Source organism: Sapajus apella, unplaced genomic scaffold, assembly GCF_009761245.1.
Source record: "Sapajus apella isolate SASKATOON/1434 unplaced genomic scaffold, GSC_monkey_1.0 scaffold4, whole genome shotgun sequence".
In the NCBI taxonomy this organism is placed as follows: domain Eukaryota; kingdom Metazoa; phylum Chordata; class Mammalia; order Primates; family Cebidae; genus Sapajus; species Sapajus apella.
In genome coordinates this window covers 3,041,035-3,055,182 of record NW_022436944.1, presented here as the reverse complement: position 1 = coordinate 3,055,182, position 14,148 = coordinate 3,041,035, and the positions used below count along the sequence as shown (strand labels likewise).

Genomic DNA, 14,148 nt, shown 5'->3' with positions numbered 1-14,148 from the left:
GCCGAACTGACCAAGCAGAAGAAAGGATATCAGAGGTCGAAGATCAATTCAATGAAACAAAATGAGAAGACAAGATTAGAGAAAAAAGGGTAAAAAGGAATGAACAAAGTCTCCAAGAAATGTGGGACTATGTGAAAAGACCTAATCTACGTTTGATAGGTGTACCTGAATGTGAGGAAGAGAATGAATCCAAGCTGGAAAATACTCTTCAGGATATTATGCAGGAAAACTTCCCCAACCTAGCAAGGCAGGCAAACATTCAAGTCCAGGAAATACAGAGAACACCACAAAGATATTCCTCAAGAAGAGCAACCCCAAGGCACATAATCATCAGATTCACCAGGGTTGAAATGAAGGAGAAAATGCTAAGGGCAACCAGAGAGAAAGGTCGGGTTACCCACAAAGGGAAGGCCATCAGACTCACAGCAGATCTGTCAGCAGAAACCCTACAAGCCAGAAGGGAGTGAGGCCCAATACTCAACATCCTTAAAGAAAAGAACTTTCAACCCAGAGTTTCATATCCAGCCAAACTAAGCTTCATAAGTGAAGGAAAAATATAATCCTTTCCTAACAAGCAAGTACTCAGAGATTTCATCACCACCAGGCCTGCTTTACAAGAGCTCCTGAAAGAGGCTCTACACATATAAAGGAACAACGAGTACCAGCCACTCCAAAAACATAGCAAATGGTAAAAAGCATCAACACAATCAAGAATCTGCATCAACTAACGGGCAAAACAACCAGCTAGCATCAAAATGGCAGTATCAAATTCACACATAACAATACTAACCCTTAATGTAAATGGACTAAATTACCCAAACAAAAGACATAGACTGGCAAATGGATAAACAGCCAAAACCCATCAGTGTGCTGTATCCAGAAACCCATCTCACATGCAAGGATACACAAAGGCTCAAAATAAAGTGATGGGGGAAGATTTACCAACCAAATGGAGAGCAAAAAAAAGCAGGAGTTGTAATGCTCGTCTCTGATAAAACAGACTTTAAAGCAACAAAGATCAAAAGAGACAAGGACATTACATAATGCTAAAAGGATCAATGCAACAAGAAGAGCTAACAATCCTAAATATATACGCACCCAATATAGGAGCACCCAGATACATAAGGCAAGTTCTTAATGACTTACAAAGAGACTCAGACTCCCACACGATAATAGTGGGAGACTTTAACACCCCATTGTCAATATTAGATCAACAAGACAGAAAATTAACAAGGATATCCAGGATTTGAACTCAGACCTTGAACAAGCAAACCTAATAGACATTTACAGAACTCTCCACTCCAAATCCACAGAATATACATTCTTCTCAGCACCACATCACACCTACTCTAAAATTGACCACGTAATTGGAAGCAAATCACTCCTCAACAAATGCAAAAGAATGGAAATCAAAACAGTCTCTCAGACCACAGTGCAATCAAGTTAGAACTCAGAATGCAGAAACTAACTCAGAACCATACAGCTTCATGGAAACTGAACAACTGGCTCTTGAATGTTGACTGGATAAACAATGAAATGAAGGCAGAAATAAAGATGTTCTTAGAAACCAACGAGAATGAAGACACAACATACCAGAATCTCTGGTACACATTTAAAGCAGTCTCTAGAGGAAAATATATAGCAATCTAAGTGCCCACATGAGAAGCAAGGAGAGATAGAAAATTGACACCCTATCATCAAAATTGAAAGAGCTAGAGGAACAAGATTAAAAAAAACTCAAAACCTAGCAGAAGACAAGAAATAACTAAGATCAGAGCAGAACTGAAGAAGATAGAGACACAAAAAATCCTACAAAAAATCAATAAATACAGGAGCTGGTTTTTCGAAAAGATCAACAAACTAGCCAGATTAATAAAAAAGAAAAGAGAGAATAACCAAATAGATGCAATAAAAAACGATAAAGGGGGTATCACCACAGATTCCACAGAAATTCAAACCATCATCAGAGATTATTACAAACAGCTCTATGCACATAAACTAGTAAACCTGGAAGAAATGGATAAATTTCTGGACATTTGCCTCCTCCCAAGCCTAAGCCAGGAAGAAGTTGAAACCCTGAATAGACCAATAACAAGGTCTGAAGTTGAGGCAGCAATTAAGAGCCTACCACCCAAAAAAAGCCCAGGTCCAGATAGGCTCACAGCCGAATTCTACCAGACATACAAAGAGGAGCTGGTACCATTCCTTCTGAAACTATTCCAAATAATCCAAAAAGAGGGAATCCTTCCCAAATCATTGTATGAGACCAACATCATCTTGATATCAAAACCCGGCAGAGGCTCAACAAAAAAAGAAAACTTCAGGCCAATATCCATGATGAACATAGATGCAAAAATCTTCAATAAAATTCTGGCAAGTCGATTGCAACAGCACCTCAAACAGCTTATCCACCATGATCAAATAGGCTTCATCCCAGGGATGCAAGGCTGGTTCAACATACGCAAGTCTATAAACGTAATTCACCATATAAACAGAACCAAAGACAAAAACCACATGATTATCTCAATTGATGCAGAGAAGGCCTTTGACAAATTTCACCAGCCCTTTATGCTAAAAACCCTCAATAAGCTAGGTATTGACGGAACGTATCTCAAAATAATAAAAGCTTTTTAAGACAAACCAACAGCCAATATCATACTGAATGAGCAAAAACTGGAAGCATTCCCTTTGAAATCTGGCACTAGGCAAGGATGCCCTCTCTCACCACTCCTATTCAATATAGTACTGGAAGTTCTAGCCAGAGCAATCAGGCAAGAAAAAGAAATAAAGGGTATTCAAATAGGAAAGGAGGAAGTCAAATTGTCTCTATTTGCAGACGACATGATTGCATATCTAGAAGACCCCATCGTCTCAGCCCAAAATCTCCTGAAACTGATAAGCAACTTCAGCAAAGTCTCAGGATACAAAATCAATGTGCAAAAATCACAAGCATTCCTATACACCAATAACAGACTTAAAGAGAGCCAAATCAAGAATGAACTGCCATTCACAATTGCTACAAAGAGAATAAAAGACCTAGGAATACAACTAACAAGTAACGTAAAGGACCTCTTCAAGGAGAACTACAAGCCACTGCTCAACGAAATAAGAGAGGACACAAACAGATGGAGAAACTTTCCATGTTCATGGTTAGGAAGAATCAATATCGTGAAAATGGCCATACTGCCCAAAGTAATTTACAGATTCAATGCTATCCCCATCAAGCTACCAATGACCTTCTTCACAGAACTGGAAAAAAACACCTTAAACTTCATATGGGACCAAAAGAGAGCCCGCATAGCCAAGTCAATTCTAAGCAAAAAGAACAAAGCCGCAGGCATCACACTACCGGACTTCAAAGTATACTACAAGGCACAGTAATCAAAACAGCATGATACTGGTACCAAAACAGAGATATAGACCAATGGAACAGAACAGAGGCCTCGGAGGCAACACAACATATCTACAACCATCTGATCTTTGACAAACCTGACAAAAGCAAGCAATGGGGAAATGATTCCCTGTTTAATAAATGGTGTTGGGAAAACTGGCTAGCCATGTGCAGAAAGCAGAAACTGGATTCCTTCCTGACACCTTACACTAAAATTAACTCCAGATGGATTAAAGATTTAAACATAAGACCTAACACCATAAAAACCCTAGAAGGAAATCTAGGCAAATCCATTCAGGACATAGGCATAGGCAAGGACTTCATGACCAAAACCCCAAAAGCACTGACAACAAAAGCCAAAATAGACAAATGGGACCTAATCAAACTCCACAGCTTCTGCACAGCAAAAGAAACAGTCATTAGAGAGAATTGGCAACCAACAGAATGGGAAAAAAATTTTGCAGTCTACCCATCTGACAAAGGGCTGATATCCAGAATTTACAAAGAACTAAAACAGACTTATGAGAAAAAAACTAACAAGCCCATTCAAAAGTGGGCAAAGGATATGAACAGACACTTTACAAAAGAAGACATACATGAGGCCAACTAACAAATGAAAAAATGCTCATCATCACTGGTCATTAGAGAAATGCAAATCAAAACTACATTGAGATACCATCTCACGCCAGTTCGAATGGCGATCATTAAAAAATCTGGAGACAACAGATGCTGGAGAGGATGTGGAGAAAGAGGAACATTTTTACACTGTTGGTGGGAGTGTAAATTAGTTCAACCATTGTGGAAGACAGTGTGGTGATTCCTCAAGGACCTAGAAATCGAAATTCCATTTGACCCAGCAATCCCATTACTGAGTATATATCCAAAGGATTATAAATTGTTCTACTACACGTATTGATCGACTTACGACCTATGCAACTTACGACCATTCGACTTTACGACCACAATCGCTAGCCAGGACTGCTCCACATCTGGCAGCGCAAATGTTGCCAACCTGGGCATACGACAGTGTGGACCAGCTTCCGGCATCACTACAATACCATCTCCGCGTGCACCATTTCAACTGTTATCCCAGACTCAGTACAGCAATTTGTGTTTTGTGTCTCGGATATTTTTCATCAAATCCCTTCCAAGATGTCTACCAAGAGGAAACTGTCTTTGTCTATGCGTCAGTCTGCCAAGAAGGAAAGAAAGGCCATCGATCTCAACACGAAAATGAAGGTAATTAAGCAGTACGAAGGAGGAAAGAAAGTGAATACGATTGCACGTGATACGAAGTTATCATTTCACAGTACTGTACATATAGCCTACTCAACTTACGACCAAATCGTGTTACGACTGGTCTGTCGGAACCAATCATGGTCGTAAGTTGAGCACTAGCTGTATAAGGACACATGCACACAAATGTTCACTGCAGCACTGTTTACAATAGCAAAGACCTGGAACCAACCCAAATGCCCATCGATGACAGACTGGACAGGGAAAATGTGGCACATACACACCATGGAATATTATGCAGCCATCAAAAACGATGAGTTCGTGTCCTTTGTAGGGACATGGATGAACCTGGAAACCATCTTTCTCAGCAAACTGACAGAAGAGCAGAAAATCAAACACTGCATGTTCTCACTCATAGGCAGGTGTTGAACAATGAAAACACATGGACACAGGGAGGGAAGCACTACACACTGGGGTCTGTTGGGGGAAATAGGGGAGGGACAGTGGGGGGTGGGGAGTTGGGGAGAGAGAGCATGGGGAGAAATGCCAGATATAGGTGACAGGGAAGAAGGCAGCAAATCATACTGCCATGTGTATACCTATGCAACTATCTTGCATGTTCTTCAAATGTACCCCAAAACCTAAAATGCAATAAAAAAAAAAAAAGAAAGAAAGAAAGAAAGGGCATCCAAATTGGAAAGGAAGAAGTCTAATTATCCTTGTTTGTAGATGATATGATCTTACATTTGGAGAAACCTAAAGACTCCACAAGAAAACTATTAGAACTGATAAATTAAGTTGCAGAATACAAAATTAACAGCATTTCTATATGCCAACATTGAACAATCAGAAAGACAAATTTTAAAAAGTAATCCAATTTATAATGGCCACAAATAAAATTAAATACTTAGGAATTAAGTTAACCAAGGAACTGAAAGGCCTTTACAATGAAAAGTATAAAACACTGATGAGGGCAATTAGACACAAAAAAAGGAAAGGTGTTCTGTGTTAATGGATTGGAAGAATCAATACTGTTAAAATGCCCATAGTATTCAAATCAATCTACAGATTCAATGTAATCCCTAGCAAAATACTAACAACATTCTGCACAGAAATAGAAAAAAAAATCCTAAAATTTATATAGAACCACAAAAGACCCAGAATAGCCAAAAAGAATGAAAATGGAAGAGTCACACTGCCTGACTTCAAATTATACGACAGAGCTATAGTAGCCAAAACACCATCTACTAGCAAAAAAAACACACACACACAGACCAATGTAACAGAATAGAAAACCTTGAAACAAATGCATATGCCTATAGTGAATTCAATAGCAAAGGTACCAAGAACATATACTACAGAAAAGAGTCTTTTTTAATAAACAGTGCACAGAAAACTGGGTATCAGATGTAGAAGAAAGTGGACCCCTATCTTTTGCCATATATAAAAATTATATATGGATTAAAGATTTAAATCTCAATCATCAAACTATGAAACTACTGCAAGAAAACATCCACAAAACTCTCCAGAACAATAGTTTGGGGAAATTGTTCTTATGTAATACCCCACACACACAGGCAACCAAAGGAAACATGGACAAATAGGATCACACCAAGCTAAAAAGCTCTGCACAGCAAAGAAAATAATCAACAAAATTAAGAGACAACCCATAGAATGAAAGAAAACTGTAAACTGTCAATGTAACAAGGATTAATAGCCAGAATCTATAAAGAACTCAGACAATTTCACAGGAAAAAAAAATCTAACAATGCAATTTTAAAATGGGCTAAAGATGTGACATTTTTCAAAAGAAGACATATAAATGACAAACATGAATATGAAAAGGTGCTCAACATCATAAACCATCAGAGAAATGAAAATCAAAACTATAATGAGATAGCATCTCATCCCAATTAAAATGGCTTTTAAGCAAAATACAAGGAGTAACAAATGCTAGTAGGGATGTGGAGAAAAACCCTCATACACTGCTGGCTGGAATGTAAATTAGTACAACCCTGTGGAGAACAGTTTGGAGGTTTCTCAAAAAACTAAAAACAGAGGTACCATATGATCTTCCGGTACCAGCAATCCCAATGCTGGGTGTATACCCAAAAGAAAGAAAATCACTATGTAGAAGAGATTTCTATACTCCCATGTTTGCTGCAGCACTGTTCACAGCAGCCAAGATTTTGAAGCAACCTAAGTGTCATCAGATGAACAGATAGAGAAAATGTGGTACACATACACAATGGAGAACCATTCAGCCACAAAAAAGAATGAGATCCTGTCATCTGCAACAACATGGATAGAACCAAGGTCATATGTCAACTGAAATAAGCCAGGCACAGATAGACAAACTTCACATGTTCTCATTTACTTGTAGAAGCTAAAAAGTAAAATAATTGAACTCATGGAGATAAGAGAGATGGATCATTACCAGAGGCTGAGGAGGATAGTAGGGGTCGAGAGAAAGTGGGGATGGTTAATGGGCAATAAAAAATAATAATGAATAAGATCTACTATTGATAGCACAACACGGTTGCAACAGTCAACACTAATTATACATTTTAAAATAACTAAAAGAATATAATTGGATGGTAATATAAAGGATAAATACTTGAGGGGTTAGATACCCCATTTCCCATGATGTGAATTACAACGCATTGAATACCTGTTTCAAAGTATCTCATGTACTTCATAAATATATATATCTACTATGTACTGACAAAAATTAAGAAATTTTTAAAAATAAAATTTTATCTTCTTTAAAAAAAAGTAGGTAGGTAAAGTTGAAGAGGTATTCCCAGCTTTCATTTGCTAACTAGGAAAAGCCAGGAAAAAGAGTTCAGATTCCTCCAGGAATTGGCTTCCAAATGGAAACATACTAATGCTTCTAAATGGAAACATACTAATTATTTAACACTGAAGTATATTTTTGTGTAATTTATTAGTAAGCAAACATATAAACCGTTGGTGACCTAAAGTTCACATAGTTGCAAAACTGTTTATTTTTCAAAATATATTCCTCTAAATGGTCTTAGGAAAAGAAAACACAAGCCTTATTTTTTCCTGGAATGAAGAACTGAACCACCACTCTCTCCTCTCCAATATACAAAGAATCACTACAAAATAATAGTTACATGAGAACCTGATATGACATGAAATAAGGTTTCCAGAAATCTATTATTCCATGATGCAATCAAGGGACCTATTTCACAGCACATTTACAACACATGCAATATACTTGGACTCTGAACTCCGCAGCAGCTGATTGAACAAGAAGCCTACTACTTCTCAGCTGTCCTGGCATAGCTTTAAGTCTAGCAAACATGGAGCTTTCAGAGTGCCATAAATAACTTTGGCTTGCAAGCTGCAGTAACAGTACTAAAATTTCCCCAGGTGTAAAGATGTCCTACTAGCTGGAAATCCTTTAAAGGATGGTTTCTAGACTACCATTGTAGCTATTACAGATCTAACAATAATGTGAGGAGTAAGCATTTCAACTCTTACAATACATTGTAGACAAGATTTAGTGAACCATTTAGCTTCAGAGTAAAACAGTCAACCTTACAATGGTACAATTTTGTAGAGATTAATTTGACAACTATTTTCACCTTTAAATCTGCACAGCACAGAAAAAGCCAAAATAAAATATAATTTCCCTATTAGACATATAGAAAAATTCATGGGTAAACTATAGTTAAACACCAATGTTTAACTGATTAAGTATCTTATTTATATGTTATGTTAACAAACTAAAACACCAAAGAATAATACTAATACGTCATTCTTTTTTAACAAAACACTTCATATTTAAAGGAGCAAGAATTATTTTACTCCACTCCCAATTCAAGCCCTAGATTTCATCTCTATCAAAGAGGAAACCTAATAAGTACCATCCCTATTTCTAAAAATCTATAGTTCTGAACATGTCTTTGGATACATGACAGAATAATTTTCTAAAAGCTTGATACATGATGTTAGATCAGTGAATTCAATTTGAGAATTATGCAGGAAAAAGACCACTCAAATTGTTAGAACAAAAAGCTTTCCTAATTGCTCTTCATTCATTAGAGGATGAACCTGAAGCTCTGCAATGTAAATTTTCCTCCATTCAAGTAAAGACTCAAAATATCAAATACAGAAAATTCTTTCAAATAACTTTGCCCAATAACTTATCAACTCAGAAATATAGACATGAAAAGAGAGACTTATCCCTGGGTGGAACTGTGATAATGGTTTTTGAAATAACTGAAAAGGTCAAACTAAATTCTTACCAAGATAGGTTATTCACTAGCTTATAGGATCTGTCTCCTTATGAAATATCTAAAGCAAGGATAACTTAAAAATGTACTTGCTTAAATATCTGTGTTTCCAAAAAGATTCTTGAGAACATGCATGCAGCCTTTTTCACATCGCTAGACTCTAACAGAAGTATTCAGCAAACAAATGGCTGACATTCGGCGTTTACTAAACAAAACTTGAAGCCACTTGCTTCTAACAATAGCTCCTTAAAAACTGAATGAGTATCAGAACAAAAATGGTGAAATTAATTACTGGAGTGTTGGCTATAGTTGCCAAAGATGGACATAACCAGACTTAAAAAGTGTCTCCAATGCTACCATGGTGGCAGCACAGTAGGAGTAGGTTTTTCAAAAGATGCTTCTTCCTTGATAACAACACTCCTAAATTTCGCAACCTCCTTTGCAGCTAAGTTTGGTCATTAGACTTAAGTTCTTGACAAAAAAATTAAGTGGAGGTCTTGTGTAGGCCTTTCAAAAGGGCTAATTTTAGGAAGCAAACTCAGCTAGAAGCAGGACCCCACTCTCTGCCCCACTTTGTCCCCTTCCAGACAACAACTTAGGATGTGATGGGTGTGGCTTTTCAGCAGCTACCCTGTATGCTGTGGTGACCTTGATTGATAATGAAAGCCGAACACTAGGAAGACAGTTAAGAACTTGAGTTTCTCATACTAAGTCATTATAATATTAGCCCTGGACCACTTGCCTTCAGAATCTTTTATGTGATAGAGAAACAAATTTTTATCCAAGCCACCATTTTGACCATTCTTCTATGGTCACCGAACCTAACAGAGACAGTGTTTGCAGTGTTCGAAAATTTAAAACGTATGACCGAATTGGCAACTAAGTCTGTGGTTTTCAGGGCAACCAGTATAAATGGATCACTCTCTACTGCCCCTAAGACTTAAGATTATAGAATACAACACTGTAATCAAGTCCAATAATGTGGGAAAAAATGATTTTGAAATGCAGAATCTTAATGAAAATATTTTACAAAAAGAGATGAAAATTCATTGGAAATGGTGAAAGCATACAGACTATAATAGTAACAATAAGGCTAATGGTACTAAAGGCAAATTAGATTAATAAAATAGCAGCAAATAATTCGATTTTTAAAAGGCTGAAGCCACTGAATTTGAAGTCTGGAGACCTTGATTTGATTTTAGTCATAGGTAATTTTAGGAAAATAAATTTCACCTAATAGGACCTTAGTTCCCCATTATACAAAGGGGATTAATTAAATAATCTCTAAGAAAATTTTAGTTCCAGAATTTTCTATATACCCCAGTATGTTAATATTAACTTAGAAGAAAACCCAAAAATAATATTAAGTCTAAGATAACTCTTCAAATTAAAAAGCAACTGCATCTTCTCCAGATAAAATGCAATGATATCTTCCAAATATCAGTTTTAAAAGTTTTGTCACCACTGACAGTATCTTATTAAGATCTTGTGCCTGCTATTCTGGCTACCTAGAATGGACTTATCTCCAACTCTTCCACTAACTCTATTATCTCTTTTAGATCCCTTTCAAATCTTAGGATCTATGTCTCTTTTTGAGTGAGGCCTGTCCGGACCCTTAAAGTAGGTCCCGCCTATTTTCTTTCTTAGTGTACTTTGTTTTTAAACTTCATAGTACTTATCAACATTGTTAACTTATATAATTATTTGTGTTCTTTTATTCAATGTCTCTCTCTCCCATTATAGTATATTCTCTACAGGGAAGAGGTGTATCTGTTTGGCTTTGTCTTCAACAATTTTTTTCCCCTGATACAATGCCTAACACACAGGTAAGAGTTCATTTATGATAGTATTTGTAATAAAAAAGAACAAGCAGACAAATAAAGCAGGTATTAAAGAATTTCAGAATTCATGCGAGGAAATGTTTACCCAACTCACCTCATTAAACACAGGATACATGACTGCATAGAGGGGCATAGAAACCATGGATGTGGTCTCAGCTTCATTCTTCATCTCTTCCATTGTCATCCTCATTCAAAAACCAACTACAGTTGAAAAAGCAGTGCTAAAATGCAGAGGAATCTTCATTCACTGCAATATTTCTCCTCGTTTTTGGTGATAGAAGAATAGGGCACAAAACACACACTGATCTGGTGAAAGGGGAAGAAAGAACAGAGATTTACTATATTAAGGGGAAACAACAAATACCAATAACTTTCCTTCCCAAATTACAGAGTTCCTAGCTTATAAAAAGCTATTTTTTAACATATTTTACTTGTGAAAGCAAATCTAGTTGGCAAGAAATCTACCTTTTCCTCAAAAGACTCGACAACTGCTCTTTCCTAAAGTCCTTAGTTAGATACTAGTTCACAAAGCAGTGATTTAAGAAGCTGCTTAACTTGAACTCAGTTCTTAATGATATGCTAACATATACAATCTAAGAAAACATATCAATAAGATACATATTTATAACATATGTAACATAAAGTTATAATCAGGAAATGCATGATGTGTTAAATGTGTGCAGAAAACCAAACTAAAGAATCAATAAAGAAGAACTAGGTTGTTTTAACATTTTTTAAAACCTTTTTCTACTTGTTTAGTGATTTTGTCACCTGAAAAGAACACAAACACACCAAGCACCAAATACTTCAAACATAAAATTGAAAAAAATTCTACCTAATGTGATCCACTTGATAAAATACTTGCTACTTAATTGTGCCAGTGGTATCTTTTGGTATCTAGAAGAACTATGGAAATCTGACACAAAAACTGAGAAAGAAGAACTCAGAGACGCTGGTAGTTTGGGATTAAAATCAAGAATTCAACAATAAAAGAAAGAAATTTTGCCATGAGGTGTTAAGGAAACATGTTAGTTTTTAAAGAGAATGCAACTATTTATTTTCTTTACCATGGTTTAAAAAAAAAAAAAAAGATCCTAACCATAAAGTGAAAGAGTAATGGCAGTGACACACCTATAATATTCAACAAGGCATTTTTTGAATAATTTCTACTACTTGTAAAGCATTTTCATAGTATTCAACATTTTGCACATGCATTTAGTCCTACAATAACCGGCTTTTAAAAAGCTGCAATTCTAATTTTACAAGTCTTAAAGCAGGCTCAGAGATAATAAATAACTTGCCCAAGATCACACATGCAGCAACCCAAGACTTGATCCCAAATTCTGCATATAGATCAGATACTCTGACATCCCAAAACCAAATTTGAAGTAGAAATAAAGAGCCCCACCTCGTCTACTCAAGAAAAGTACCAAGAAGATATTATTCACTAAACATGTTTATAGTACGTTTAGCACTTGCTAGATATGAAATGCAGTTCCTAATCATTAAAAATTTATCCGTGCCAGATTGTGTAAGACCTAATGAGATTGAAAGATACAATCAAAGGCCTGCAGTGACGCTTCAAAAAGCTCCAATAACCTGTTCCATTTGAAAGCTGCTTAGTATTCTACCATATTGCTATCAGTGAAATGGAACTCAACACCTACTGAAACTGTTTAGTCCCATTTATGGCAGTTCTAAACATCAAAGAGTTTTCCCGTTTCTCACCTGAAACCTACTCCATGACTTCACAGAACAAAAAGAACAAAAGGCCAATTCCTGAATTTCATTCTATGGGAAAAGAGAATACCATTACCTGATTATATAACTTACTTAAGTAGATGGCTTTAATCATAGCATGATGGAGAGAACGGAGAAAGAATGAAGGCAAGGGAAACTTAAGAGACTTAGTATACCTATGTCAGAAATAAAAAGACCAAAATAATAAGCAAAAAGAAGTACGTAAATATCAATTGTGGCCCTTCTGTTCCTATTTAACTACTTAGTGTCACTGGTAATCTACTTTTCCACTTCAAAATAAATTGGGAAAACTTCATAATAAAAAAATCTGGGGAAAAGGAGGATGGCTAAAATGCAGTGATAGCAGTCAAAATGAAAAGGACAGAATGAATGCAGAATATAGACAGCAGCAGAAGGCATGGTATCATCAATGAAAAAGTAGGTAAGAAACAGCAAAACAAAACCAAGAACAGACCTTGAAAAGCTCTCTAGTTGACAGAAAAAAAAAATCATTTATTTAATAAATATTTGGTTATTATATTATATATAGAGGCACGGTATTAAATACAGAGCAGTCAACAAGACAAGACAGTCTCTAATCTCATAAAACATGTTTTATAAAAGGAAAGTCAGAAAATGTACAATTGTGATGCACACACAAGGGAGAAGTCAGGCTGCTACATTGCTATGGGAGAACTGAAGAAAACCAGAATCATGAAACAAGAAGTTTCAAAGAGAAGGCAGCCAAAAGTTTTAAATGCTACTGAGTATGAGGAGTAACTTTAAAAAAATTATTTGCTTTCTTGATGAGGTTAAAGAGGTAACCTTCAAAGAGAAGAGTACTTATATACTGGGGTGAGAACTCCCTGCAGGGACGAAGAGAATGAACTGGTAAGTAAGGAGTCTAAGTTTGCAAGAATCTCAGTATAAAGGATACGAAATCCTGATGAGAAAAGTGGGCACAAAAGAATTACTTTTGTGTTTTACTCTTTTGAACACATACGCATATAACTGCAGATGTACAGGCTGCCAGAGATAAAGGGATAAGGTAGGTATCTAGAATGACTTTGAGAATTACTGCTGATATCTCTACCTACCTACCCCTAATAAACCTACTCAAATACTTAATTTGTAGCTTGAGTAAATATTGGCATTCAATATTTTTTAAACTCATGTTTAATAAATAGTTTCTTCTCTAAAACTAGCTTTACAGTACTAGCAGTTCTTACTTGTCAACAAAAAGAACAGTATTTTGGCAACATCATGGGCTACTAGGTGGCTGGCCTATGGCATACATACCACCTTTTAATATTGTTCTTAGGAAAAATGCTTCAGGAGAGAGATCCAAGATGGCTGACTAGCAGCAGCTCAGGATTGCAGCTCCCAGTGAAGGTGTAGGGAGTGAGTGGACGCCAGACTTGGAGACAAATTTTTGTTGCCTATGGACCAGGACATTCCCAGCAGAGGAACCCCATGGGTTGACAGTGCGACTCTTTTGGCCCGTGCGGTAGTTCTCAGTGCAGAGTATGCGGGACTGGGTGCCCTTCTGGTTGGCGTTTGGAGCTCCGGGAAGGCAGAGTCACCGTTCAGCTGATTGAAAGAGGGACTGAAGCAGGGAGCCAGTCCGGGAGATTCCCAGGCAGAAAAGTGCCACTAATCTGGGCACCACAGCCGG

General features: G+C 36.7%; 1 protein-coding gene across 3 annotated transcripts in view; it reads right to left on the bottom strand.

Annotated features, from left to right (window-relative positions):
• PDCD10 (programmed cell death 10) overlaps nucleotides 1-14,148 on the bottom strand; it is a 59,704-nt gene that overhangs the window by 31,416 nt on the left and 14,140 nt on the right. For all 3 annotated transcript variants that reach the window (XM_032261328.1, XM_032261339.1, XM_032261344.1), the window contains one exon: nucleotides 10,828-11,039. In XM_032261328.1, coding sequence (XP_032117219.1) covers nucleotides 10,828-10,923 — 96 coding nt within the window. In that variant the 5' untranslated portion in view covers nucleotides 10,924-11,039. The remainder of the gene's footprint in view (nucleotides 1-10,827; nucleotides 11,040-14,148) is intronic.